The sequence below is a fragment of the Apis laboriosa genome, unplaced genomic scaffold (assembly GCF_014066325.1).
Source record: "Apis laboriosa isolate Shangri-la unplaced genomic scaffold, ASM1406632v1 scaffold68_cov148, whole genome shotgun sequence".
NCBI lineage: Eukaryota > Metazoa > Arthropoda > Insecta > Hymenoptera > Apidae > Apis > Apis laboriosa.
Window position 1 is genome coordinate 1,742,306 of NW_025224135.1, and position 27,578 is coordinate 1,769,883.

General features: G+C 29.0%; 1 protein-coding gene and 2 long non-coding RNA genes across 10 annotated transcripts in view; 1 reads left to right on the plus strand and 2 right to left on the minus strand.

Annotated features, from left to right (window-relative positions):
• The window catches only part of LOC122718888 (TGF-beta receptor type-1), a 40,337-nt gene extending 18,172 nt beyond the window's left edge, over positions 1 to 22,165 (plus strand). For 2 of the 7 annotated variants that reach the window (XM_043944267.1, XM_043944273.1), the window contains 6 exons: positions 9,254 to 9,462; positions 16,724 to 16,951; positions 17,654 to 17,887; positions 20,715 to 21,055; positions 21,556 to 21,795; positions 21,902 to 22,165. In XM_043944267.1, the coding sequence (XP_043800202.1) occupies positions 9,254 to 9,462; positions 16,724 to 16,951; positions 17,654 to 17,887; positions 20,715 to 21,055; positions 21,556 to 21,795; positions 21,902 to 22,024 (1,375 nt within the window). In that variant the 3' untranslated portion in view covers positions 22,025 to 22,165. Of the gene's footprint in view, positions 1 to 3,364; positions 3,517 to 9,253; positions 9,463 to 16,723; positions 16,952 to 17,653; positions 17,888 to 20,714; positions 21,056 to 21,555; positions 21,796 to 21,901 lie in introns of those variants that run through there. The other 5 variants (XM_043944272.1, XM_043944268.1, XM_043944271.1 and 2 more) reach the window with 5 other exon arrangements.
• On the minus strand, positions 2,190 to 4,830 carry LOC122718891. 2 transcript variants are annotated; one of them, XR_006347473.1, is made up of 4 exons: positions 4,370 to 4,830; positions 3,857 to 4,151; positions 3,536 to 3,735; positions 2,190 to 2,540 (listed from the first exon to the last, which is right to left on the minus strand). It is a non-coding gene; the product is annotated as an uncharacterized LOC122718891 (long non-coding RNA). The 2 variants fall into 2 exon arrangements; XR_006347472.1 differs by having other exon boundaries at positions 3,111 to 3,735.
• LOC122718890 lies at positions 6,139 to 9,303 on the minus strand. The gene is made up of 4 exons (XR_006347471.1): positions 9,167 to 9,303; positions 7,405 to 7,471; positions 7,199 to 7,322; positions 6,139 to 6,570 (listed from the first exon to the last, which is right to left on the minus strand). It is a non-coding gene; the product is annotated as an uncharacterized LOC122718890 (long non-coding RNA).
• Positions 22,166 to 27,578: the final 5,413 nt, after the last annotated feature.

Here is a 27,578-nt window from a genome sequence, read left to right on the forward strand (position 1 = left end):
ATCAGTAAAATCATTTAATTTATTGCCATGGTTATTATGAGCATCCATATTCATTAGAGAAATGAATTAAAAATCAATTTTTTTTATTTTTCCCATATAAAATTATAATTTATTGAAAATTATTTTTATTTATCCTCTTGTCCCGTTTTCTCTTACTTTTTTTTTTCTAATTTTTACATGACGATTTTTCATAGTACATATCACGTCCATACGTTGTAACACGTATCGCGTGTAATCTATTATCGATCGAATACAGATCCCTTGGCGCTAAATTCAAGAGGATATATCGAGTTCCAAGAATGGACTCGCGACAAAAAAAACAATATGTTTCATATTTCGAAAAACATGAAGTCGAATGGAAGAAATATTTTATATGACTTAATCTCTTTCAAAATTATTATTTTTATTTGTATATACTATAATTTAATAATAACTTAAATTTCAATAAATTATAATTAAAAAATTATTTCTCATTATTTCAATAAATCTACAAAAATATCATAAATATAACGAAATAGATATTGTGTTTTTAAAAATTTTTCATTAAAAAATATATTAAATATTTAGACAAGTTTAGCTAAACATAAAACAAACAGATACGATCATCTGCGATTTCACGCGCTCGCGTGCGCGTTCGAATTACCGCTCGTTGTGGATTACCTTGAGGTTCGTTCCGCAACGAATCCCGATCCTTCGACACTAGTACTTCTTTCCCAATTTTCGTCTCCACTAAATTTCATATTTTACTTTTATTTTTTTCTCTATGAAAATTTAAATTTATTTTGTAGAATCTTCATATTTGAACAACCTTGACTAACAAACATCTCACCGCATCTGTGATGATGATGATGATGATGATGATGATGATGATGATGATGATAATGAAAATCGTTTGCCTCTTAACTGCCTCCATTTTTTTTTCTACTAGATTTTTTTTTGTTTTATTTTTCATTCTCATTTTGGTGTGTTCAAGAGAGTTTCGTTTTGTGCCTGCTTTTTTAGCAATTCAGATTTTAACTTTCGATTGGATCCCCTTTTCGACATGGCCCCCGCCATTCTTATTAAATCAATTAACGAATGAGCAAATCAAACGCTCTGCCAAGTGCGGTTAAAAAGATAAGCAAAGAACGTAGCGCACATTTTTATACCGAATTTTTAATTACATGTTTTTCTTTATTCTCCTTTTTTTTTGTTTTTTCTTTTCTTTTTTTATTGTTTTCTTCCTTTACGCTCGACGACATCGCGAGAGAAATAATGGGATTTCAGGAACGACTAGGATCCAACTACAACTGGCTACCCCCACATGTCAGGTATCTCAAACGAGTGTTGAGTTGCACGGTGTTCGACAATTGTTTTCCCCTTTTCTCCTCCCTTTTTTTCAATTTTTTAACAACTTTCCACCGTTCACACTGTTTTGAATTTTTTTCTTTTTTTTTTTAATTTTATTTTTTTTCCCCCCTCTCTCTCTCTCTTTCTCTCTCTCTTTATTTCTTTATTTCTTTCTTATGCTGAAGTTTGCTGAAGTTTTTTGTTTAGCGAGCCCGTGTTGTTCTACGTGTTCAGCATCCATCTGTTTTAATCGCGGCGCGAAATAATCGATGAAAATTTTCACGAAAATACACGTGTTCTTTCGTTCGTAGCCAATTCCGTGGTATCGTGGACGGCGGCCATGCACAGGTGTGTATTTACCATTGAAAGCGGTTTTTTTTTATGCACGCCCGGTTGTTTGTTCGTTCTGCGAAGATTCGAGGATATATGAGACGGTCACGTTACCACGGAATGATCGAGTCTCGATCGAGTGTGAAGGATACGAGCATAATTGCGGTGGAACGATGAAGTTTATGATGCGGCCGTATCGTTCTTCGTTCTTTTTTTTATTATCTTTTTTTCTTGAATATCGAGGGAACGATGCTATAATTTTATGATAAAATCTTTTTTTTGTTCTTACTATTTTTCTTTTTAAAAATATTAACATTAGAATAATGAAATGGATTTCATTTTTTTTTTTTTTTTGTTTTTAGAATTATCGAACATATGAAAATATTCTTAATAAAATTAATATTGTAATGAAATTTATGAGATGGAAATGTAATTATGTATGTTATATTTATTTTCATTATGACATCATATGATAATAGTTCTAGTGTTAAATTAAAAAGAAACAAGGTAATAAATTTTTTAATTTTTAATTGTTTTTTGCATACGAATTATTTTTTGTACATTTGAACGAATTGCGTAACGTAATATTTTTAATTGTCGATGTTTATAAATAATTTTTTCGACGCGTTTTCTCTCCTCTTGAATGGATGTTGCTTCTTTCGTTATGTTCCCAAACGGGGATAGATATTTATAGATAATGATTTCATCGTTGTTGAATGTTCCATGACTTCATTGTTATGCAATCTTTAAATCTTCGTTTATCAAATCGAGTAAAAGAATTATTACGAATATTTCTTGAATCCTTGTTTCTCTCTTTTTGTTACCCTTTAATTTTTCAGCCTGTGTTTAATTTAAGAAAAGAAGGCCACGAAGCACGTTAACTGGAATAAAAATAGAAGAAGTCAAACATTCGTTATTTTATTATCAGAAAATCGAACGAAAAACATAATTAAGTGTTGTATATTTCATCGTTCTATCGTTAAATTAAATACGACAATCACGAATTTTTAAAATTAACAGGATTCATAATTCAAAAGTAGTAAACAAATGAAGTCGGAAAGATTCTTATTCAAAATAAAACGAAAATATAGAATAAAATTTTTTCATATTCCAGTATAATCAAGTTTGACCATTTTTCAAATACAAATAAAATTCTTAATTAGATGAATAAATAAACTATTAATAAGTGATTATTCCACACATAAAAATAAATAAAAGATATTCAATAAAATTTTAAATAATTGAATAATTATACAGAAATCGATTAATTTTCAAATTCGATTCTTTCGAAAGTTAATTTTTAAGGGGAAATATATTCTACATTTATATTTGCATTAAAAAAAAATTTTCAAAAATTGATACGATCGAAAACGAATTGTAATTTCTTTTTTTTTTTTTTTTTTTTTTTTTTTAATTTTCGTTCGAATTTAAAGTCACAGAATATCTCCAACCTCGTGCAATTTTGAACCATCCAATATACGCGTGTATTCCAACGCCGCCATTGATATTCTCTCACGGAGTAACCTCGAGTGTCCCGAAAACGCGATCCAAAAAGCACGAACTATCCATCCCCCCCTCCAACGAGGTTACACGTTGGTTTGTCTCTTTTTCTCTCTCTCTTTCTTTTTCTCTCTTTCTCTCTCTTTCTCTCTCTCTCTCCTTTTGTTTTTTTGTATTCTGAAAATGGTGCAAACTCGGCTTGAAGGTGCGTGAATAAACAGCTGTCGTCGTCGCAGCCCGAGCCGCTCATCTTCTGCATGACGAGCGACTCGCGAAACACGACCTTTGTCATCGAGTGCTGCAAAGAGGATTTTTGCAATCGGGATCTGAAACCCCAGCTCCACCCTCGCAACAAAGGTACAGTGAAACTGGTTACCTGGAAGTAGCGGAAAAACTCTGCAGGTGGCTCAGGCTTTTGCTGCAGCTCTATATATATGTATATATATAGTATATATATATATATGTATATATGTATGTATATTTTCTTATGTCTTTCTCTCAAATCTCTTCTATCTTCCTTTATCGCAGCTACATTCACCACTTCTCTTTCTGCCCGCTAATTTTCCTTAGTTTTACCTGCAGATGATACTGATTTTTAATATATTATATATATATGTATGTATAAATATGTATTATATTATATATATATATGTATGTTGTATAATAATGTCGGAGAGCATCTTGTTAATTAAAGTACCCAATTGAATTTTCATGCTGTTGATTCATCCACTCGTTTTTCCATGCTTCTACTTCTTTATGTAATTATTATCCATCCATATCCTATTCAATCCCTCCACACGCAATTATACGCACAGAAAACGCTCAGAGCACATTTAGATCGCATCATAGCTCGTGCCTAGTCAATCTCTTTCACTCTCTTCATCATTGTGGATATTATAGTATTATATGCAGTAATAGCAAGAATGAACGTTAACGATATAACCGCCATATATTATTTCGTTGTACGTGTATTTACGTGTGTACAGAGTAATCTGAAAAATAATCGGATAATTTAGAAAGACGTAGTTATTAAAAAAAAAAAAAATATTTGACTGCAAACTTATATTTTATAAATATAAGTTTATAAAATGAATGGATGATTTTTTTTTTTATGAAAAATATTCTTCTTCTATGTATTTTGTTTTGATTATTTTATCGTATTTTAAGATCAATTTGTAAAGATAGAGAGCTATATCAATAAGATATCTACCTTTATTTTGATAACTGCTATATGATATTAAATTATTCGATCCTTTTTTTCAGACTACATCTGAAAATGAAATACTCTGTATGCATAGTTTTTATATCGATATATACGCTTGCCAATATACGCTATGTATACATTTATGTCTCTCTCTCATGCACACATTACCATTAATTTGCTGATAATGGCCGTTACTCTTTTTCCATCGCGTTCAGTTCAATTATATATCTTTAGATATCCATGTACTATGAGTGACGAAAATATTTGATATTTATTTAAACTTACTTCTTTATCTTTTAATAATTTCTGGATGCAACAAATTCTTATAGCGAATTTTATAACTGTTATAAATTCACATATATGTATGAATAATCAAGTTAGAAAATTTATCATATTCGACAATTTATGAACACTTTTTAGTTAACTATGATACAATATTTATACATTAATCAAATAAATTTCACATGATATTGATATCGATATATAACTTAAAATAATTCGTTAGAAGCTTATTTCTTCCTCAAATATATAAAATATTAAATCCAATATTATTTCAATATATTCTTGCTACATATTTTATTTAGATATAGAATGTAAATTATCGTAACATTCGAATTTAATTTTTTCACTGAATATTTTCGTTACTTGTAAATTACTCGTAATTATACATTTAGCTCGAATATGTTACATATATTACGTACGTGGCGTGTACATTCTATGAGTAGAGAGCGCCACGGTTGCGTATAACGCACTACTTACACTCGAATTCGCGTTTCTCTTTCTCATTCCAGTTCGCTCTGTGTTACGGCCGATAAAGCACGATATAGTATACCGGACCGTGTCACCTCGTACCTCCCTTTTGCAGTGCGATGCTACATCACGGCCACTTTTCCTTCTCGTTCCTCGCGCATCCACATTCGCGCAATGCGTTCACTTCCGTTTGAACGGCCGGAAGCGCAACACTTAACCTGTTCTTAAGCTGTTCGCTGTTTCTCGTGGATTTTTATTTGATAACGATGAACGTGTACTTATTTGATACGTATGTTAGCTTCTCCAGCCGATTTAAAGTACACGTGTATACTTGCTTAATAAGAAAAATATTCATATTTAGTTATTTATGAAAGTATTTGAATATTTTTTAATTTTTTAATAAATAATTTTTTATTTTATATAAAATTTTATTAATACATAAGATATAATGTATATATATATGAGGAATTTTTTTTTAAATGAATATATCGCTTTAAGAAGGTGAAATCAACGTTCAAAATTTTAAAGTATTTTTTTGTTTTTTTAAATATAACTTCGTAATCTAATTAAGCAAAATTATATTCAAAGAATGAAAAGATGTTAAAACTTTAAGAGTTGATTTCACTGTTTTAAAAAAATTTTACGTCAATAAATAAATTGCTTGATATGGAATTTATTACATTTTACATATATACAAACTTTTATTAAAATCAAAATTTTCGAATTGAATGAATTTCCTTGTAAAATAACGAAACACTGTCGTTTCATATTTAAATTAATAACATCATATGATATATTTTTATCAATATAATTATCAGCTTAAGAAGTTAACATAAAAGATTTTCAAATGAATTTTATTTAGGTACATTTCCTTCTATTTCCTCTCTTTTCATTTCTCTCCCATCCATTTTTTTTTTTAATTGCAGCATAGCTTATATTTAAAAAATATAATAATATTTTTTTTTATTTCATTTATTAATATTTGATCAATAATTATCAATTAAAAGTAACATTTTAATTAATAAAAATAATGAAAATGTATAATTGAAAATTCTTTTTTTTTTATATTTCGAATAAATAATAACGTAACAAATGATGGAACAAATTTTTTTCAAAGATATAAAAGACAGTATGAAAATATTTGCCACCTATGGAGATTCTAGTTACTTCAAGGTACTCTCCTCCTGTATATTTTCGCTTACAAGTGTTCGGGGGGGGCCGGAAGTCCTCCCGAATGAACTTGGAAAGCACCGGTAGCATGTTGTTGTCATGTATACATATATCTCTCTGCACTCTCTAACGAAAGTAGACATTGTAGTGATACTGATAAACGCAGGTCCTTGCGATAAGGACATCTTTTGTAAATATTTCTCTTCAGTTTCTCTTAGAAAATGAAGTACACAAGTTTTAGATTCGTCCCGTATGCCTTTCTCAGTTTTCCTTTTGATTTTATCCTCCTGTATGTAAAATCTATTATTAGATTATACACGTTAATCTGTTCCTTTGTAATAATTTTAAATTTCGAAGGGTCGGTGTGAGACGATATAAAATCTAAGTATTAAGAGTATTTTTTCTAGTTGATAAATTTTTTTTACTACTTAAATATATTATTGATAACAGTAATTCTGTATATTCTTAGTGTGTTTAAATATCGTTCGATACCTTGAAAAGGCAATTGAAGCTTCGACATTGTGTTGACTCGCTTAAACGAGTAACGCTTAATTGCACGATAATTACATTATTCTATTACGAGCGTTGAACAGTGGTCTCTTTAACCCTTTGATACTCAAATTTTTTTTTTTCGTTGGAACGTTAAATTTTTTTTTTATAGTTGATAAATTATAATCAATAATAAAGAGAAATGTAATTTTATAAACTGCGTATTTTTCATATTAAAATTAGTGAAAGATTTTATATAGCTATTAAAAATACTAGAAAAGTGATTTTTTAATCTGTGTCATATTGAATATGAGTATTCAGAGGTAAAGTTGACCCTGTTTTTAATTTTTTTTTTTTTTTTTCAATTATTCGTACAAATCCGACACGTGAAATAAAATCTTGCACCCACGCTTCGTTTTTCTTTACCGTAGTATGTAGCTATTATTATTTTCATTTTCTGCACGTTCTTTTAATTCAATCTTTTAATAAATTTCCCATTTCCTCGCTGTCGTGAATTGTCTGTATGCAGAATATATCACGCGAAAGCATCCTAAAAATAATAAACTTTGGTAAAATAATTATCAATTAATTCTCCATTATTTACAAGATTTTAACGAAGGATTGATCTTAACTTTTCTTTCGCAGCTTAAGAAATTTTTGTATATATTTGCATAACTTGTGTGTAATTCTTCTCAAAACCTAAAAAAAAAAAAAAAAAAAAAAAAAAGAAGAAGAAACTGTTATTTATTTAAACTGTTGTTTAACTTAACGTCTATCATACCGAACGATCTAAACGTTTTTTATTTTTTAAAGAACGTGTAAATATTTTTCGTTGAAAACGGTATCTTGTTGCACGGTTGTTCGTGAAAAAAAAAAAAAATCAAGTTAAAAAATTTTGCGAATGACAAATTTAGAATCAAATTATAAATTTTCAATGGAATCGAATGTTTATTTCTAATTCGTCTAATTTTGCGTAAATAGAAATAATTTGTAAGTCAATTGTTTATTTAGAATAGATTTACGATCATTCATAATTTAAAATCATATAAACAATGATAATGATGAATAAAATCAATGAGATATATTATACCATCTTGAAGCATTTGAAAATTTTTTTCATCATACTTAAAATTACATAACCTATAATCAAGTCAAAAAATTCTGAATTAATAATTTAATCTAATCTAACCTTAATCTTTTGAAAAAATTCCTATATCTTGCTTATTTGTTTAAACATTTCAAAATAGATTATCCTATTAAGAAAAAAAAAATTAATTTCGTAAAACTCTCTTCGAAATTATAAAAAGAAATTAGCGGGATAACGTGTTTGTAGAGTTTCGAGGTTAACGATATTATAATACTGTCTCTTATAATAATCAAATTACTTGCAAACAAAAAAAAAAAGGAACCACGTGAATTATTACTTGATCGCAAGTTATTAATGATTAATTCTCGAACTTATCTCGATTGCTTGTTATATTCCCTTACGAATTTATAACTTTTGTAATAGAAGTAATTTATCACTGAGCCAACGAACTCGAAGAGAAAGAATACCGAAAAAGAAAAACGGAGAAAGAAATTAAAAAAGTATAAAACAGTTGCGATTTGTATTTTCCTCTCTTTGTAATTTATTTACAACATACAAAAAGTATGATTAAAAAAAAATCAGGTTATGTTTTTAAATTTTCATCTTAAGACATTACTTTTTTTCTGACGAATAGAAAAAACTACATATAGATATAAAAGTATTTCGAATCTATCACAAATCTATTCTAAAATTGAACACTTACTATTCTATCATTTGAACACTTACAAATACGATACGATAGGATAGAAAATATTTTTTTAGTACAGTATATTCGCCAGAAGATGGCTCTATTCCACCAGTCCTGCCATCATGTGCATTATCATTGGCTGAGGACAATAACAAAGATCGACAATGAACATATCGAGACAAAGTGAAATAGAATGATGACTTTACAGCATTGACGTAGATCTTTAATCAAAAGAAACAATATAATTTAATTGGAAGGTTATGCTAGTTCTATTAAATCATTCTATACACTCAATATACCTATTGTCGATCTTTGTCACTATTCTCAATAATTATAACGCATATAATAGCACGAAAAATGGAAAAAAAGCCAGAATGCATATTTTATTTATTTTCTGACGAATATATTTCAAAATCAAGACGACTAAACAGCGATTATATGTATAGAAAAAAGTAAATAATGTAATTTTTGCAAAATCTAATAAAAAATCACCGATTTTTAATTTAATCTTAATTGTTCTCACAATAGAAACAAAGTGATATATCCGAATAATCGTACAACGAAATACCGTCACAAAAAAAAATAATTTCTGAATTTACAATTTTTTTATTAGACAGACCATGGAAAAAAACGGTTTCCTCTTTTTGAGCTCGGCGGTACGGATAAATGCATATTCTGGTCCGGAAGTCATGTAAATTGTTCTCAGGTGTTACGATAAGGTGCGTTTCTTCCCGGCGCCCGATTACTCGTACTGGTGCACAACGAATAACACGCTACACGGTCCAGGTGACATGGTATCCATGATCGCCTGCTGCGATCACTCCGACTTCTGCAATCTCAACTTAATGCCCTTTATTCCTCCTCACGAGTACAGAGGTGGGCCATACTTCCGATTGGTCGATTACCTCGAACGAGGTATAGCTTCCGCCCGCTACGTTTCCTTCTAAGATCGATCGAATTAATGCGAGATTTTTTCAAGGTTCGATGTATTTATTGAATTTTGCTGACTTGTTTCACGTCAGTCATCAAAAATCTTCGTATGTAATTCCATAAGGAAATTCATTTAAATAATAAATATTCTTGATGAATAATTCACAAGATTTTTTACATAGGTATTGAGCATTAAGAAATCGTGAGAAAAAGAAAAGCAAATAATATTTAACAGACGGTTGAATTTTCAGCGATAAAATAAAGCAGATGTTAAAATTAATCAATAAACGAAAATTGAAGAATATATATTTAATAATATAAAAATATCGGACGATTAATTCAATTTTTGTTTCTATGTGTTACAAATTTATAAAATTATCGAGTTAATAAAATTAATTTTCATCAGAAATTGAATCAACATATGTCGATTATACTTATATTATTAAGTCATATAAAAATATTTATGAATAAGTTAAATAAAAAATTGTTTTAAAATAATAATATTAAATTTTTCTTTTATATTTATCGTATAATCGAATCTAAAAGAAATCTTCGCAATGACGATCTTGGAAAAAATTGCATTCGATAAAAATAGAATAAAAATAAAAAAAATAAATAAATAAAGAGACAAAGAAAAATGAAATTTTGGGCTTTCGATTATCGATTTTCGATGCTTTTTGTGATTTGTCTGGGCGATCATCTTGTCGCATACACATATTCCCATCTTCCCCCATATAAGTCCTTTGTACACGTTGTCTTTGTTCATGCTTCACTATCGAGCTGACATAATGCAGCAACCATGAAACATCGTGATTCGCTATAACGTCTACGTTTCTGTTGTCGAAGAACCGTTTGTGAAATTCAATATTTTGCACTATTGTAAAAGAGACCGCTGTTCCATTACATAACTTTATAAAACATTCTGTTTATATTATGGTAATTTACATCTATCTTTGTAAATGTATTACGAAAATATTTCGCGATTTAGCTTAATCTTTTTTTTACATTACATTATTGGCTGATAGAAGATTCTGCAGTATTAATGATTTTTGCGAAAATTTTAAATAAAAATAATCAAAAAATGATCATTTCGTTTTTATTATTTTTAAATTTCAAACATGTTCAGAAATCATGAATATATGTAATTAGAAAAAAATATTTTTATACAGAATTATAATATTTTTTCATAAGTTTAAGAAAACAAATTGTCATAGATCAAAGCTGCTTACGATATCATTTATCTTTGTGACACGTGGGAATATAAATTATCAATTATTGTTTGATCTTCAGTTTAACACAATCTTCACGTAATAAACATGTTTTGCCACTTAAAATTATATCGCAAATTAATATTCAATATCAAGTGAATGATACATCGAAATTGATTCTCGAACGAATTGAACAATATATGTTCTTACTTATACCTCACCGTTCTTGTTAACTCTTGAGATTCGAGGCGTTATAGGTTAAGAACACACAAGATACCTTTACTATAGTCAATACAGAAAACATCGTCAACAATATGTTGTCTATTAATTTTTATAGAAATATGTTCTAGAATGGAATTACAAAATGAATTTCGAATAAACTATTTTAAATTTGAGATTAAAAGAAAAATCGTATAAATGATAAACAATAAATTTCTATTATAGCAAGAAAAAAAAACAGACTATAACAAAAATATATTATACATATATTTTTACACAATATAATTTTTCTTAATAAAATTTTGACAATTTTGATATATATTATTAAACAATCACTTTTTTCACTATAAAAGAATTACATAACGAGCCGATAAAAATATGTATATAGTGACGACATCTATCTTGAATAATTGTAAATAGGATTTGGAAGTTATTCGTATTTTATGATGTGAATAGTTCAAATATTGGACGTAAGATGGTGTGCGAAATTAGCGTCTGATTCGTCAGCAATTCGTATATTCTTAATCTTATCAAAAAAGAACGTGATGTCGTGGTGAATATTCTGTAATTTCATGATGACACAATCTTGGTAGATTGTATCATCTTGCATCTTTTTATAATATGGGAAAGTTCTCGCTTGGTGATAATATACTTTTTGTAAGCTGTATGTGGATAAGATAATGCCGAATTTATACACTTGTACTTGGTAATCAGAATTCGCTTCAACGTATCTCCTATAAAGTTCGAGATATCTATTTTTTCGCGATTATTCGTTGACAATATTTACATGTGATTCAATTATAGATTTAGAACAAAATATGTTATCTATTACATAGATAAAGAAATTTATATTGAAGAAATTAGAAAATAATTTATATCAATAAAATAAATAAAAATAGTAATTTTAAATCTTTCTATTTGATATATTTTTTAAAATTTAATATAAATATATTTTAAACTACAAAAAAGAACAAACATCTAAAAAGAAAATTCCAATGAACATGAATATAAAAAATAACGAAAAAAAAAAACCGTGACACATATTACTAATCATATTTTCACTAATTATTGGGTTACGAGATATTCCGTTGAGAAGTATTACGTAAAATCACCCACTATCGTTTTTGTTTATCCATTTATATCTCTATCGTTTTCAGAAGATGCGACTTCGTAAAAAATCGTCTGGGTTTTTTTTTTATATCAAATTCACACGGTTTTCAAAATAACAGAATCCATCGAACGATAATAAAACGATTGAAATTTCGAACTTCTTAGAATACAATTTGTTAATATCTCAGTGGTTGACTAACAAAAAAATTTTAACGCCAAATTTTGATTATAAAAGGTTATTAATAAAAATTATATTTAAATTTCCTAATAATTTTTATTTATGTATTATTTGCTTTTTACTTTAAATCTATTTCTTAATTTTTAAATATTTATTTTATTATTTTTCTTTTGTATAATTTTTTTTCTGTAGACTGATATATAATAATTTTTTTTTATTGACTGAAATCAATTTATTTTTAAGACACGCATGTGGCGCCTCTAGGTGTTTTGACTAGATATCACAAGGCGCCTATACGGCGTCGTTGGTCTCGAGTACGTTAAATCATGAACAAAATTTTCTTCTATGAGTGTTGCATTTGTAGTGCTTTCAATACGGATTAGAAAGCATCTTCAACGTGAAATGCAAGAGTGATCTTTACTGAAAATAATTTTATCTTCACTTGTTATTTCTAGTTTTATTTTTTTATTTTTAAGTTTCATTATTTTTAATGCAATATTGAGTTAAAAATTCAATGGTTATATATTTAAAGAGTTTCGAGCAATTTTACATGTCGGAGATAGAGGTTAGATTATTAATTACATTAAAAAAATATCAATTATTCTAAGGCCTGAAAAAGAAACTATTTGAATTGATTTTTGTCGAATGGAGACATTTCATCTCGTGAAATATCGTTCAATGAGAAATTGAAAAAAGAAAAGAATACAATTGAACGTAAAACCAGAATGTCTATATGTTTCGTCGCGATACAATGATACGTCAAATATATCGGGTATGGACTCTTATTACGGAAACGATGTTGTAAAAACGTGTTATCAACGGAACAAGAGAATCGTCTCGCACTTATCTCTATCAGTCTGTTCCAAATAGAAATGAACTAAAAATATTTTAATACGGCATTTTATATCTCGAATCACACGTCCGTTTCGAGTTCTATCCAGTTCGTTCTTGTTTTCAAAATTATCATTCGTATAAAACACAAATTACGCATTTAAATTCCGAATCTTCGTTTAACCTCATCATTTAAAGATTTTACTATCTTATCACTTCCAATCAATTCATCGACTCATTCAAAGAAATAAAAATGAAAAAGCTAACCTCTTCATTTCCAACTTGACAAGAATTCACGATTGGCATAATTGTTATAAATCGAGAAAGGAACTATACTCGATATTCGGTTATTGGCAAACATTCGTAGTATGAGCGTAATAATTATATGAAAAGCAAACAGAGTAGGACGCGATGTAAAAGGGAATGGTGGTGGTAGGTTGACTAGAATGGACGACATCGCGATGTATTGTACAGAGTAACGAAGTGTATTCGCGCAATATTGATGAAGGCATGATGGAACGTATCGAAAGCGGTATCCATCGATTATATCAGCCTCCACTAAATTCGGAGAGGGTGAATCTATCTAAGCTAGTTATTGATGTCGTAGTTTTCACTGCGACATTTGTTTCGATACGTTCGTTAATGATGTTAGTAACTAGGTATTTTTTTTTTTTAATATTCTCGTTCTGTAAAATATTACAGTTTTATACATATTATAGTTATATACATATAAGAATATTTAATATACATATTGCGTTTTAGAAATTTAATTTAGAAATATGATAAGGGAACAGTGGTCTTATATTACATGTATTATACATATATTATATGTATACAGATGGAAATTATTAAATGATTAAATAAAGAATGAACGTAGTGTTGATCATTTTAATTTTTTAGAAACAGAATCAAGATTAGAATAAAATAAAATACAATAAATTAAAAAATAAAATATGTCTAATTTTCAAAATCCTTTCATTAATAATATTAAAAAAAATTGTATGTAATAATAATGGCATAGATACAAAATTTTCATTTTTCAATTGATAATTTTTTTAATGTGTTATCAAGATTATCATTCTGAATAATATTGAAAATTTTAATTTGGTGATTAAATTATTTATTAAAAAATTATTGACAAAAAATATTTCTTCGAAACAATTAGGTTATTAAATTTTAGTTTTAATCAATTATTGCAAATAATTTCAAATTTAATATCAATTTCACAGTCGGATTAAAAAAAATTATTATTAAATAAGACCAAACAAAATATCAAGCTAGATACAATAAATTTTTACTTGATATCAATTAATTTATATTAATTTTCAATTTAATTTCACTTCGAATCAAAAATTAATTTATTAATTGAATAAAAATTTATTTATTAATTATTAACCAATCGATTGAATTAGTTTTCTTAATCCGACGCAACCTAACCTAATCTAAACAACAACTTTCGAAGAAGCATTTCTGTTAATAACTTTTTACTAAACAACGACTACCAAGTAAAACCTTCACAATATTATAACAAAAATCTTGGCAAGATATCAAAAAACATCGAAATATTGAACAATATTTTTTTATAAATAATTAATAAAAATTTCAAATTCTTAGAACGAACTTCGACAACAGAAAAAAAATGTATTCTTCACAAAATCACCCAAAAGAATTACAATTTTTTAAATAAATTTATATAACATCTTTATATAAACGATTAAAAATTATAAAAAATTATGAAAAATCTACATGAAAAAAAGCTGCATGATCAAGATAGAGTTCACACACTAACATTACACGTCATCAAGGTATATATATATAATAGACACGTGCATACACATACACACGCGCGCGCGCGCGCACATCCCAGATAAGGTTGTTCAATTTTCATCGGGTATCCGGACGTGCGCAATCATTCACCTGTGATTCTCGTCCTCTGTCTCACCGTTATTCGTCATCTCATCGAATACCTCGTGGGAATCAATTTGGTGCCTTATCGTGAAATTGCTAGATGGATGGTTCTTTCGCCGGTCGCCGGCTCTGTGATCGATTCGATTCCACGAATATTTGTTTCCCGCGGCATCAGCCCAGCCGCTCGTTCCCATGATCTTTCCAATTTCCCTGCTGTGTATCGAGAGAGAAAAAAAAAAAAAAAAAAATTGAAAATGATAGTAATCCTGTGATTCTCCAAATCGAGTTGCAAATTCAACTCGATGTTATCTTGATTCGATTTCGAGATTCGATTTTAAAATCGAATTTTCAAAAATAATCACGAGTGATTTTTCTTTTATTTTAATTAATTATCTTTGAAATTTATATCGAAATTCGATTCGATTCGAAAACGATCGAAAAATCGTTTTGAAAAATCGGAAAATTCAAAAATTAGATCAAATATTGATTTGCTTCAAAAGCAATGAATGCCTTCGAAAATTTAAATTTCGTCCAAAAATTAAATTTTCGAAATTGATTGTATTCGAAAGTTTAATTTTGAAGTGATTTTCTCTCATTTCTTCAAAAGTAAAACCAATTTCGAAGATATCAAATTGTTTTCGAATCGTATACAAAATATCCAAACTCCCCCTTTACATCATAACACCCTGTGTGGTTTTTCGAGGAATAATAATCGATTAACAGCAACCTACGTGATGGAATTCATGCCCACCATCGACCGCAAAGGTAAGTGAAGCTGCCAAGATCGAGAGGATCGTGAAAGAAGTTCTGCAGCCACACGATGACTCATGCACGAATTGCGTCATCGTATTGTGCATGTACAGGTAATGCGATACATGGTTCATTTTTGGCCAGAAAACTTGATGGAAGGAGGCAGAATCAACAAACAGAACGAAATATATATTTATATTCACGATAATTCTTTGATTCTCTCACTTTTTCTTCCTTCCCTCCCTCCTCTCTCTCTCTCTCTCTCTCTCTCTCTTTCTTCATGTAAATCGAGAGAATGTGAAAAGATTCGAGAAGATTCGATCCAAATCAGGTATCGATCGAAGTATTTATATAAAGAATTGCAAAAGAGTTTGTCCCTGCTCCTGACCTACTGATCTCTCCTCACTGCTGCAACCTGCATGCGCCTGTTGGTTTAAACTGTTTACCATTTACTGCACGCTTCTCGGTGTATCCAGCATGCCGTATATCATTTTAGCACGTTGCTCGAACATGTATGGCCTATGGTGTATCCTTTGTCCTTCTTGTCGTCAATTTGACGCATTTCGTACGTATATCGCTTGATTTTCATTCCAAAATCTCGCTTTGCTGGCTTTTCGAATCACTTGGAGAAACTTGTTACGTTTAAAATATTATATGGAAGAAACTGTTAATGTTTCTTATATTTGTCTTCTCGGTCAAAAAATCGAAGAGTTGATTTGCATTTGAAATTAAATATTGACGAGTATTATTTTCAATATTTTCTAATTTGTGAAACTAGATTATTAAATTATGAATTAAAAATCCAAATATTAGGAATAAAGAGAAATAAGTATTATTAGAGACTGAATATATTAGAGTCAAATTTAATTGAATTTAATTAACCGTTTTGGGATATGTCCGTAAAGGATTGATAACGAAAAGGTTAACCGTTTGTAGAAAAAAAAAAAAAATTTGCACAACGAATGTTCCATGTTTCTCTGGAGTGGTTATTCTGCGTAAACCAATCATTATAAAACGATAACGAAAAATTTATTGGGAAAAGTGGCGGCGGGTGAGGATGACGCGGCATGGGTCACTTGGAAAATGGCCTTGATGATAGCAATGCCGATATGCGCCATCTGTGTGGTGGTCATGGTCATTTATCATGTGCGCAAGACCCCAGAAAGGCCCGGAAATAGCGATGACTCGCAAGAGGCACCGGATCGACCTATCCTGGGCAGTGTTACTATTAGGGGTATGCTGGAAATGACTACCAGTGGTAGTGGCTCAGGTAGGTCAAATTAAAGTTTTATATATATACTTTGTAGCCAATTAAAAAAAAAAATTTATACTCGAACGAATGAAAATAAAAAATTTCAATATTTTATAGATAAATCTCAAATAATTCTCAATTACAATAAAAATGATGATAATTTTTACCAAAGTTTGTATAAAAGCTATCTTTTTATTTTTAATACATTCGAGATTGTATCAAAAAATCGTAGGATTTTGATTTGAAAATGATTGATTGATTTTCGAAAAAATAGTGAAATAATGAAAAATACAAAACAATATTACATATTATAAGACGATATTTGTATTAAATACATATCTATATATGTATATAGAATATAAAATCTTCATAATATATATGTTCACGTTACTCGCCATAGAATAGAAAATATCTATAACGCAATCATATGTATGTAACTATAGAATAAAAGAATCTCTATGATCATATGCATCATAGAATAAGAAATCTTCATAATGATCGTACGCCATAGAATAGAAAATACCTATAATGGAACTGTACTATGTCGATCACCACAGAATAGAAAATCCCTATGACATACATGTTGCGCCACCAGTCTCGAATGTGTTAAAACAATAATCAAGTAGAAAGTTCGAAATTTGTTGGTAAGAAATCGCGAGAACAAGTGTCATCTTCAATCATACTGAAATCCATATTCTTCAATGCCCATCCTCTCTTAAGTAGGCCTGCCGCTTCTGGTACAGCGAAGCATAGCCCGCCAGATTCAGCTGGTGGAGACGATCGGAAAAGGTCGGTTCGGTGAAGTGTGGCGTGGTCGTTGGAGGGGTGAGAATGTTGCTGTGAAAATCTTCAGCTCGCGCGAAGAAAGATCTTGGTTCAGGGAGGCCGAAATTTACCAGACGGTGATGCTCAGGCACGACAATATCCTCGGATTCATCGCTGCCGATAACAAAGGTACATATATAAAGATCTACATGTAATAGATATATATACCTAATACATACTAACATATAAATAATATGTATTTTTTACTGATCGAATATTATAGGAAATACCTTTTAAAAATATTATTTTTTTGATATATTCGATGGATTTTTCGTTTTGAAATTATGAAAAATATAAAATATTGCATATTTAGGAACAAAATATCGTAGCTAATTTCATTATAACTATTAACTTATTTAAATTTATGGTTTGTAACTCTGTTAATTTATTGAAAAGAATGAAGAAGTTTTTGATTTCTTGAGAGAGAAATTTGTCGAACTCGAGAAAAGAAAATTGTTTTTTTTCTGTTCCATTTTTCTTGGAAATATATTTACAAGTATCTGATTTCAATAATAAATTGTCAAGTTTAATGAATAATGTTAACAAAAACAATTAAAAATTAAATCATTCTTTATTAAAAATTTATTATATAATTATTAATCTGACCTAATCCAAACTATAAAACTAGAAATTAGATAAATTTTTGCATGATATCAATTAATTTATATTAGTTCTAAATTTAATTTCATTTCAAATCAAAATTAAATAAGAAAAAAATTCATTCAATTATTAGCTGACTTGATAGTTTGCATTAGCTTGGAACAAATTTTCCATTATAAAACAACCAGCCATCAATTGTCTAGCAATAAATCTGAATAACCTAACCTAATCTAACTATTTCTATTAATAACTTTTTAATAAACGACCATCAAGTGAAATCTTCAATATTATTGAAATGATAATCTTGACTATTATAAAAATCAAGATTGAAAAATAGTATATTTTTATAAATTTATAGATAATATTGAAAAATGTTTCGAAATTCTTGAGAAAAAAAAAATATCCATAGAATTTTTATATTATTTAAAATTTTCATTTAAAAAATTATAAAAAAATAATTACAAATATTTAAATTTCCATCAAAATTTATAATTTATATATTAATATATAATCGAAAAAAATATATATTCGATAATCGAAAATTTACATTTTCATGTAAACCGTGAGTGTTAGATATCCGCAAAATCAATAGCAATGGATAAGTTGTTAAGTTATGTTAAGCTATATGTGTAATTCGAATAATTCATATTCAAATTTGTGGTCTCTTTGTCGATCACTATTATCATCATCTTTCTAATTATTGAGATGATGTTTATTCTTCAGATTCTTGGAAAATTATCCATATTATGATATTCATACACTAATTCGTTAATCATGTCATTATATACATCATATTTTTTGTAATTTTATATGATGACAGTATATTATATCTGATTAATTTGATTTATTCAATAAAACGAGATATCGTTATAAAATAATTTCACGTAAAATGAAGTTCACTTAATGAAATTATTAAAATTATTTAATGAATTAAAATAAAATATTTTTCAAATAATTCTAAATGATCAGTTATTATTTAAATTTTGATTATGAAATTATATTAATTTCACTTCTTACCTTATTTTATTTTAGATTAGAAAATTAGTGAGAGAAATTACTTTCGATCCAATTTATATATGTGAGAAAAATTAATGAAAACGAAATGCAAAATTATTATAAAGACTTCAAAATATAAAGATGCTCAAACGTTGTTCAGATGCTTAAGATATTCCAATTCTTTTAAAAATTATCTTTGATGTTTAAATTATATAAGCGATTATTTTTTTTATTTTGATTTGAAAATGCAATTTTTTGTTATTTTTTTGTGTAACTTTTCAAAAAAAAAAGAAAGAAAGATAAATTAAAAAATGAATTTATATCATATTTTTGATATAAAATCATTTATTCACTATTTATATGTTGAAAAAGTTTTGAGTTTCTTACTGGGACACTCCATAGAATGATCTTTTATCTGCAAATGTTCTGAATAAAGTTGTATATAAATAATAACTGTTAAATGCACAGATAGACCTTTTTAATCTTTTAAATATATCATTATCAAACATTAAAAGTGTTTTGATTGGATAGATTTTTTCAAGAGACATTAGAATATTTAAACTTGATGAAAGTATCATTGATGTATCGTTTAGTGCGAGGTCAAACGACGAGACACTGAACTCTATATGAATCATTAGATAGATCAGTGGAAACATCATGTTAATGACTTATAAATTATCTTTTATTGCTGTACCAATCATATGGGTCATATTGTACGTTTTCTTAATATTATTAGACTTTATGTGATTATAATTCTTTTATTTATGAGATTAAATTTTGATTGTAAAATTACACTAATTTCAATACTGTTATTTATTTTATTTATCGAAAACTTTTAATAACTCTGAGAAGCTAAATCCTTTTACTTTAATTTATAGTGATGCATGTGGGCATTTTAAGATTCGAGATAAAACCAAACTGAAGGATCTGTTCTGAAACGTTCGATTGGAATACTTCAGTTTTTTTACACTAATAATAGAAGTTCTTTTTAATTCTTTGCACTATGAAATTAGCTCTGACAACTCTATTTTTCTTTAGAATTCTTGAAGAAAATAATTTCACTGCAAAAAATTATAGAATAATAATAAAATTTTAAATAACTCAATTATTATACATATTGGGTTTAAGTTAGGTTAAGTTAAAAACATTTTTAACTTAACCTAACTTAAACATTTAACAACAAATAAAATCACCAAATAAAATCTTCACAACACTATTTAAAATAATAACTAATGTCATATTAAAAAGTCATCAAAATCAGAATATAATAGCTTTTTGTAAATAATTGCCGAATAAGTATTATTTTAAATGAACAATTTGCTACTTGATGAACTAATCCGAGATATATTGCATCTTTTAGATAATGGTACGTGGACCCAATTATGGTTAATCACGGATTATCATGAGAAAGGTTCGCTGTTCGATTATCTGAACAGATCTACCGTGGACACAAATGGCATGATCAGGATGGCCTTGTCGATTGCTACCGGGCTTGCGCATCTTCACATGGAGATCGTTGGTACTCAAGGGAAGCCCGCCATTGCTCACAGGGATCTCAAGTCAAAGAACATCCTTGTGAAAACGAATGGCACATGCGCGATTGGTGATCTCGGATTGGCTGTCAGACATGACGTAATAACAGACACCGTCGATATACAATTGAACAATCGGGTCGGCACTAAGCGATATATGGCACCCGAGGTAAAATAAATAAAAAATTATAAATAAAAAAATTCATTTAATAATTTCGTTATTCATTGAAAAATTATTTTGATGAATATTTCTGATTTTGATAATATAATTGAAAAAATTTTTCAATGATTTTGTATTGAAAATACTCATATATATATATATACATTAATATATCCTTATTTCAAATTAATGATAGATTAAAATATCATTTTTTAAAAAAATTTATTTAATAAATTCTCTGCTCTAAGCGAAAACAATATATTCACATTGTCTGCTAGATAATTTAATTTTTTTTTTTGAGGATAATTATATTACCAGCAGTGAGAAACATCTTTTGCTCCTTCATTTATTGTCGTTTTAATTTATTTTCGTACCTATAAAATTTCGAAATTTGTGAAAATATAATCTCAATCATTAAATTAATATCTTTGAAATTAATTTTCGATCTCGAAATAGATAAGCGAAAATTTCTTCTCCAGAATCCTGAGAATTGTTGCTTTTGCTTTCAGGTTCTCGAAGAGACGATAAACATGAACCATTTTGATTCCTTCAAGAGGGCTGACGTATACGCTCTCGGGCTGATCCTTTGGGAGATCGCGAGGCGATGTAACGTCGGCGGAATCCACGACGAATATCAGCTGCCGTTTTACGACTTGGTGCCTTCCGATCCGACGATTGAAGAGATGCGTAAAGTTGTGTGCACCGACAGACAGAGGCCGTCGATACCGAATCGGTGGCAGTCTATTGACGTACGTACTATATTCCTTCATCATTCTATCTTTTTCCTTTTTTCCAACATAAATTCCATTTTTCATTTTTTCTTTTTTTTTTCTTTTTTTTCTTTTTTTTTTTTAGGCATTGCAAGTGATGTCAAAGGTGATGAAAGAATGTTGGTATCACAACGCGGCAGCTAGATTAACCGCGCTTAGGATTAAAAAATCTCTGGCCAATTATGGCGCAATGGAGGACCTGAAGTGAAAGAAAATTGGCAGTCGATTGTCGAAAAAAAAAAAAAAAAAAAATCGATCGTTGACAAATACGGAAGTGCTCGAAACACACATGGACACTCACTCTGACTGTAACATACTTTTATCGCAATAAAACTTTTTAAGTGCCGCATTACTATGCGCGAGAAAGGGAGCGAGAATATGGAAGAGAGCGAGAGCGAAAATGAGAGAAAGAAAAATGAGAGAAAGAGATTAAGATATTCAGTCGGTAATGAGAAAATTCTAATAGTTGAAGCAGAGAGCCTAATGAAAGACTGGTTTAAAAAAAAAACAAAAAACAAAAAAAAAAGAAAAAAAAAAAATCGAGACGACGTTCCTTTAATCGCGTTAACTTGATCGAGTCGTACCCTAATTTCGAGTATCAGCTTGAACGTATAAGATAAAATTATTCTATGCAAAAGAGAGGTCATAGTCGAACAACTCAAGAGGATATTTTTTTTCTCTCTTTTTTTCTTTTTTTTTTTTTTTTTTTTTTTAAAGGAAAGACATGTTCACGAATCGATAAGTGATAGGATAATCGATAAATATGTAAAATGCGGGAGGGTATCGAAGTATTTTGCTCCGACGATCGATCAATTGAATAAAATAAATGGATGAATAAACACGCGCAATGGCGTTCGGTTAATCGAATGTGATGATCATGTCTGATTACGTGATCACCTCTGCTGTATATTTATTAATAGTAATGATAAGATAATGAAGTATATATAAATTTATTATATAAATATATATATATATAATGACGTTTATTGAGTAATATTTTAATGAATATTAATAAAAATTTGTATATTAATATATAAACACATATAATTATGTATTCGTTATCGGGCTAATCCGATTCGATTAACCGATTCAACTTGTTTATCGAATAGTTTGTAATTCGATGATCATTTCAACGATTTAAACCGATTATTTAATAATTAATTAAATTATTGTGAATCAATCGATCGATCGACGATGATTCCTCACGAGTATTTTTGCATACGATTTTGATTTGATGAGGAAAACAAAGATGGCCTCCACATTGGAATATATTTTTATATGTTTCTGTATCTTTCTTTTTTTTTTTTTTTTTTTTTTTTTTTTTTCGTTTTTTTGTTTCGATTTTTTTTTTTCAATTTTTCCGGTGCCTGCCGGGACTTGGTTTCTTTTTTTTTTTTTTTTTTTTTCTTTTTTTTTTTTTTTTTTTTTTTTTAAAGGAAAGACATGTTCACGAATCGATAAGTGATAGGATAATCGATAAATATGTAAAATGCGGGAGGGTATCGAAGCATTTTGCTCCGACGATCGATCAATTGAATAAAATAAATGGATGAATAAACACGCGCAATGGCGTTCGGTTAATCGAATGTGATGATCATGTCTGATTACGTGATCACCTCTGCTGTATATTTATTAATAGTAATGATAAGATAATGAAGTATATATAAATTTATTATATAAATATATATATATATAATGACGTTTATTGAGTAATATTTTAATGAATATTAATAAAAATTTGTATATTAATATATAAACACATATAATTATGTATTCGTTATCGGGCTAATCCGATTCGATTAACCGATTCAACTTGTTTATCGAATAGTTTGTAATTCGATGATCATTTCAACGATTTAAACCGATTATTTAATAATTAATTAAATTATTGTGAATCAATCGATCGATCGACGATGATTCCTCACGAGTATTTTTGCATACGATTTTGATTTGATGAGGAAAACAAAGATGGCCTCCACATTGGAATATATTTTTATATGTTTCTGTTTCTTTCTTTTTTTTTTTTTTTTTTTTTTTGGAGCATATACCATACACACCGTGTTACAAGAGAAATGCATATCTTTGTTTCTCGTTTTTGCGATTAAGCAGAGTCGAGAACTCTGCACGTGTATACAGGGTAGCTAGAAAGAGCCGAACAATTTATGGTTATTGGATAGAAACGACCACATAAATAGTTCAACTATGTTCTGTGGTTCTGTTTTTCTTCGTAAAAGAAATTAACAGAGATCGACGTAAACGCGTTAAACCGAAATAAGAAAGAAAATGAAAAAAAAAAAAAAAAAAAATGCATTTTTCCTAAAAACTTTTTTTACAAGACCTTTTTTTTTGTCAACAACTCAAGCAAACGATACTTTTCAAATAACGTAATTTTGGAATAATTCTTTTCAAAGTTTTTACAACGAACGACTTTTTCCACATCACAACTTCCGGTTTAATTTAACTGTATATTATACATACATACATACATACATACATACATACATACATCATACATACATACATACATCATACATACATACATACATACATACATACATACATACATACATACATACATACATACATATATAAGTGCGCGTGCGCACGCATGCACACAACATACATACATAACACATACACACATACATATTCTTAGCATTAGACACACCCAAATGTTTTGCTCAAGATGAAATATTTTTGCGTATTAAATCGTGATACGCGAACTGAAGGCAGTGCGTCATGATACGCGGGACTTTCGAAGCGTGTTTCCTTTGTAACACAGGAAGGCTGAAATTGAAGGGTGCTAAGCTCAAGAATGAATGTATATCATTTACGGTATGAAAGGCAGATTGAGCAATTGAGGGAACGGAAGATAGAGAATGGAAGAGACAGAGACTACGAATCTATTGACTGAAAGGTAGCGAGAAAGAGAAAAAAAAAAAGAAAAAAAGAAAAAAATAAAAAGTTAGAAGAGAAATGAATGTGAATTGATAAAGAAAAAAAAAAAAAGAAAAAAAAAAACAAAGAAAAAACATTGGAGAAACTATATTTTCGGGAATTTTTTCATGGATCGATGAAAGGAAAACAGAGATAGAAAGAGAGGGAGAGAGAGGGAGAGAGAAGCAAGAGAATGATACTAATAGCTTAATAAGCTTCAATTTATAAATTACGCTGTTTTCCTCGAATATTCTTTATTATAACTTCGATTTTCCATGTGAGTGATATTTTGTACATTTTTCATTTTCAATTCGTATTTTCATAAAGTGTAATGAAGAATATTCGATTATAACACTATCCTCCTTAATTAAAATATCCTATTCAATATTTTTTTTTGTTTTTGTTTTGTATCTATCTATATTTTTAATTTCTATATGGTTTTTTTAATTTGTAAAATTTTATAAGGATCCAATTTATTTTTTTTTCAATAACGTTTTTTCCTAATTGGAAAATAATAATTTCAAATATTAGGATTTTAAATTTTAATTAAGGAAGACAAAACGCGTGTTTCTACGCGTTACGGTTGATGAAAAGCAATTATACGAGACGGATTTGCGTGAATGTATAAATATTGTCAAAGGAACGATTAGTATGTGAGTATGGTATATCTCTCTGTGAAAAGTTAGAAAAAAAAAAAAAAAAAAAAAAAAAAAAAAAANTAAAAAAATTACGTTTGGCGACCATCTCATGGTCCTAAACATGATTCGTTAAATTCATCGGTAATGTTGAATAAAAAGAAAAAGGAAAAAAAAAAAAATATTAAGCGTTAAACTTGCTGCAACGGAGCTGCGTGGACGATTTTAAAAATTTAAAAATCGCGAAAATTGAGCCGAGATATTGAAGAATGATGATACATAAAAAAACTGGAGAAGAGGAAACGAAGAGGAAGAAATGGAAGAACAGTAAAGACGATCGCGCATTAAAAGAAAATTGGAAAAAGAAGAAAAAGAGAAATATCGTTGTCACCAATAATCAACGTATAAAGAAAAAGTCTGCGAATATAATTAATTATTGTATAAAAGAACGGGGTGGCATCCTACATAATTGTATTTTTATATTGTTTTTTTTTTACCAACCGTGTCCTCGACAAGCGGACGTCTAACTGATTTTTTCTCTTCCGTTTTCTAAAAGAGACTTTTTTAACCTATTCGAAACCCAGATGTCGGGATCCGTTTATATCAAAAACTGGACAATTTTCAATTTGTCGATGCATTTTTTTTTTTTTTTTTTTTTTTATATATATATATATATATATATATACATATACATATATTATATAACACTTGTCGAGACTAGTGTTCTTTTGAATGCGATATATATAGTAAAGTCTATACGATAACTATAGCATGAAAATGTTTCGTTACATTTTGACGACGATAATTCAACATATTCGCTGCCACTGTCGAAACTATCCATTTGTACATGTGATATTTTGTATGTGTTTCGACAATGCTTCGGTAATACTTTGATATTGCATCAATAAGAATCAATTACCACTAGATATTCATAGTTATAAAAGAAATATCGATATCATTCTTCAAACACGTTTATTGTTATTATCGAAACATTGGTGATAGATATACACGGATTACTATATACTACATCAACACATTCACACGATGACAATGTAATTTAGTATCGTATTACATTCTGCGCACCAGAGGTTCCATTGTTGGTATGAGTATGTCCGTGTATTGATGATTTACAGAACTAGAAATAGATGGCGCATGCCCTTAATATTTCTTTGATGGCAGCGAACATGTTAATACAAATAAGTTTCGTTCTAATTTTTATAATATATCCATCGACATCGAATACGGGTATACAATCCAACTAAAAATTCATATATCTTCGAAAGGAAGAAGCAATCGTATCGTTGTAATATCCATAGATAAACGAGATAAAAAATTCCTTTCTCCTCGGCTATCGACGATGATATTCTATGTGTAAAAGTTATTATTTAACCTTCACCGACCAGAGAGACGCGTTGCCACTTTCGTGGACGCTGCAATTTACCAAAAGACTGAACGATCTAATGTTCGATTATAGTAGGTAAAATGGATTTTACGTAATCGAGGAAAAAGAAAAGAAACGAAAAGAAAAGAAAACTATGAAATAGCCGGTGACCGCGTGACGTGTCCAGCTCGTGCAACACGATACGCGGCCTTTGTTTTTGTTTTTTTTTTTTTCGATAAAAATAATACTACGTCGTGGAAACCATATTTTTTCCACCATGTTCTTCTCATACACATTCCTATTGCGATGTAGGTTAATTTTACAATGTATAAATAACGATACATAGAATTACTTGCTGCATCGATGAAGTTCCACGTATGAAAGTTGGATTAGAATTATTACTTGAATACGCCACGGATGTGGAACTCCATCGACGATCCTAGCCCCGCAGGTGTTTCCATATTACTAGTACAATTTTGTGCCAATAACAGATATCGAATGTTAACTAAAGCGCGCGCGAGAGAGAGAGGGAGAGAAGGAGAGAGACATATATTGATATTATAACGTATACAGAATATTCTGACACGCGCATCACATGTATGCGCGCTTTTTACACTTTCGTTCGAGAGTACAATGTCTTTTCGGTTTGACTTGTTACTTGGAGGCGTTACCTGTTACCAGTGCTTTTTCTGACTGCCCCGTTTTTTGTAAACACGTTTTATATAAAAGTGTTATATTAGTGTAGACGATTCGAAAGATTTTATGAAGTAGAGAAATAATATAAGGGATTTTAAGATAGTTGTGATAAA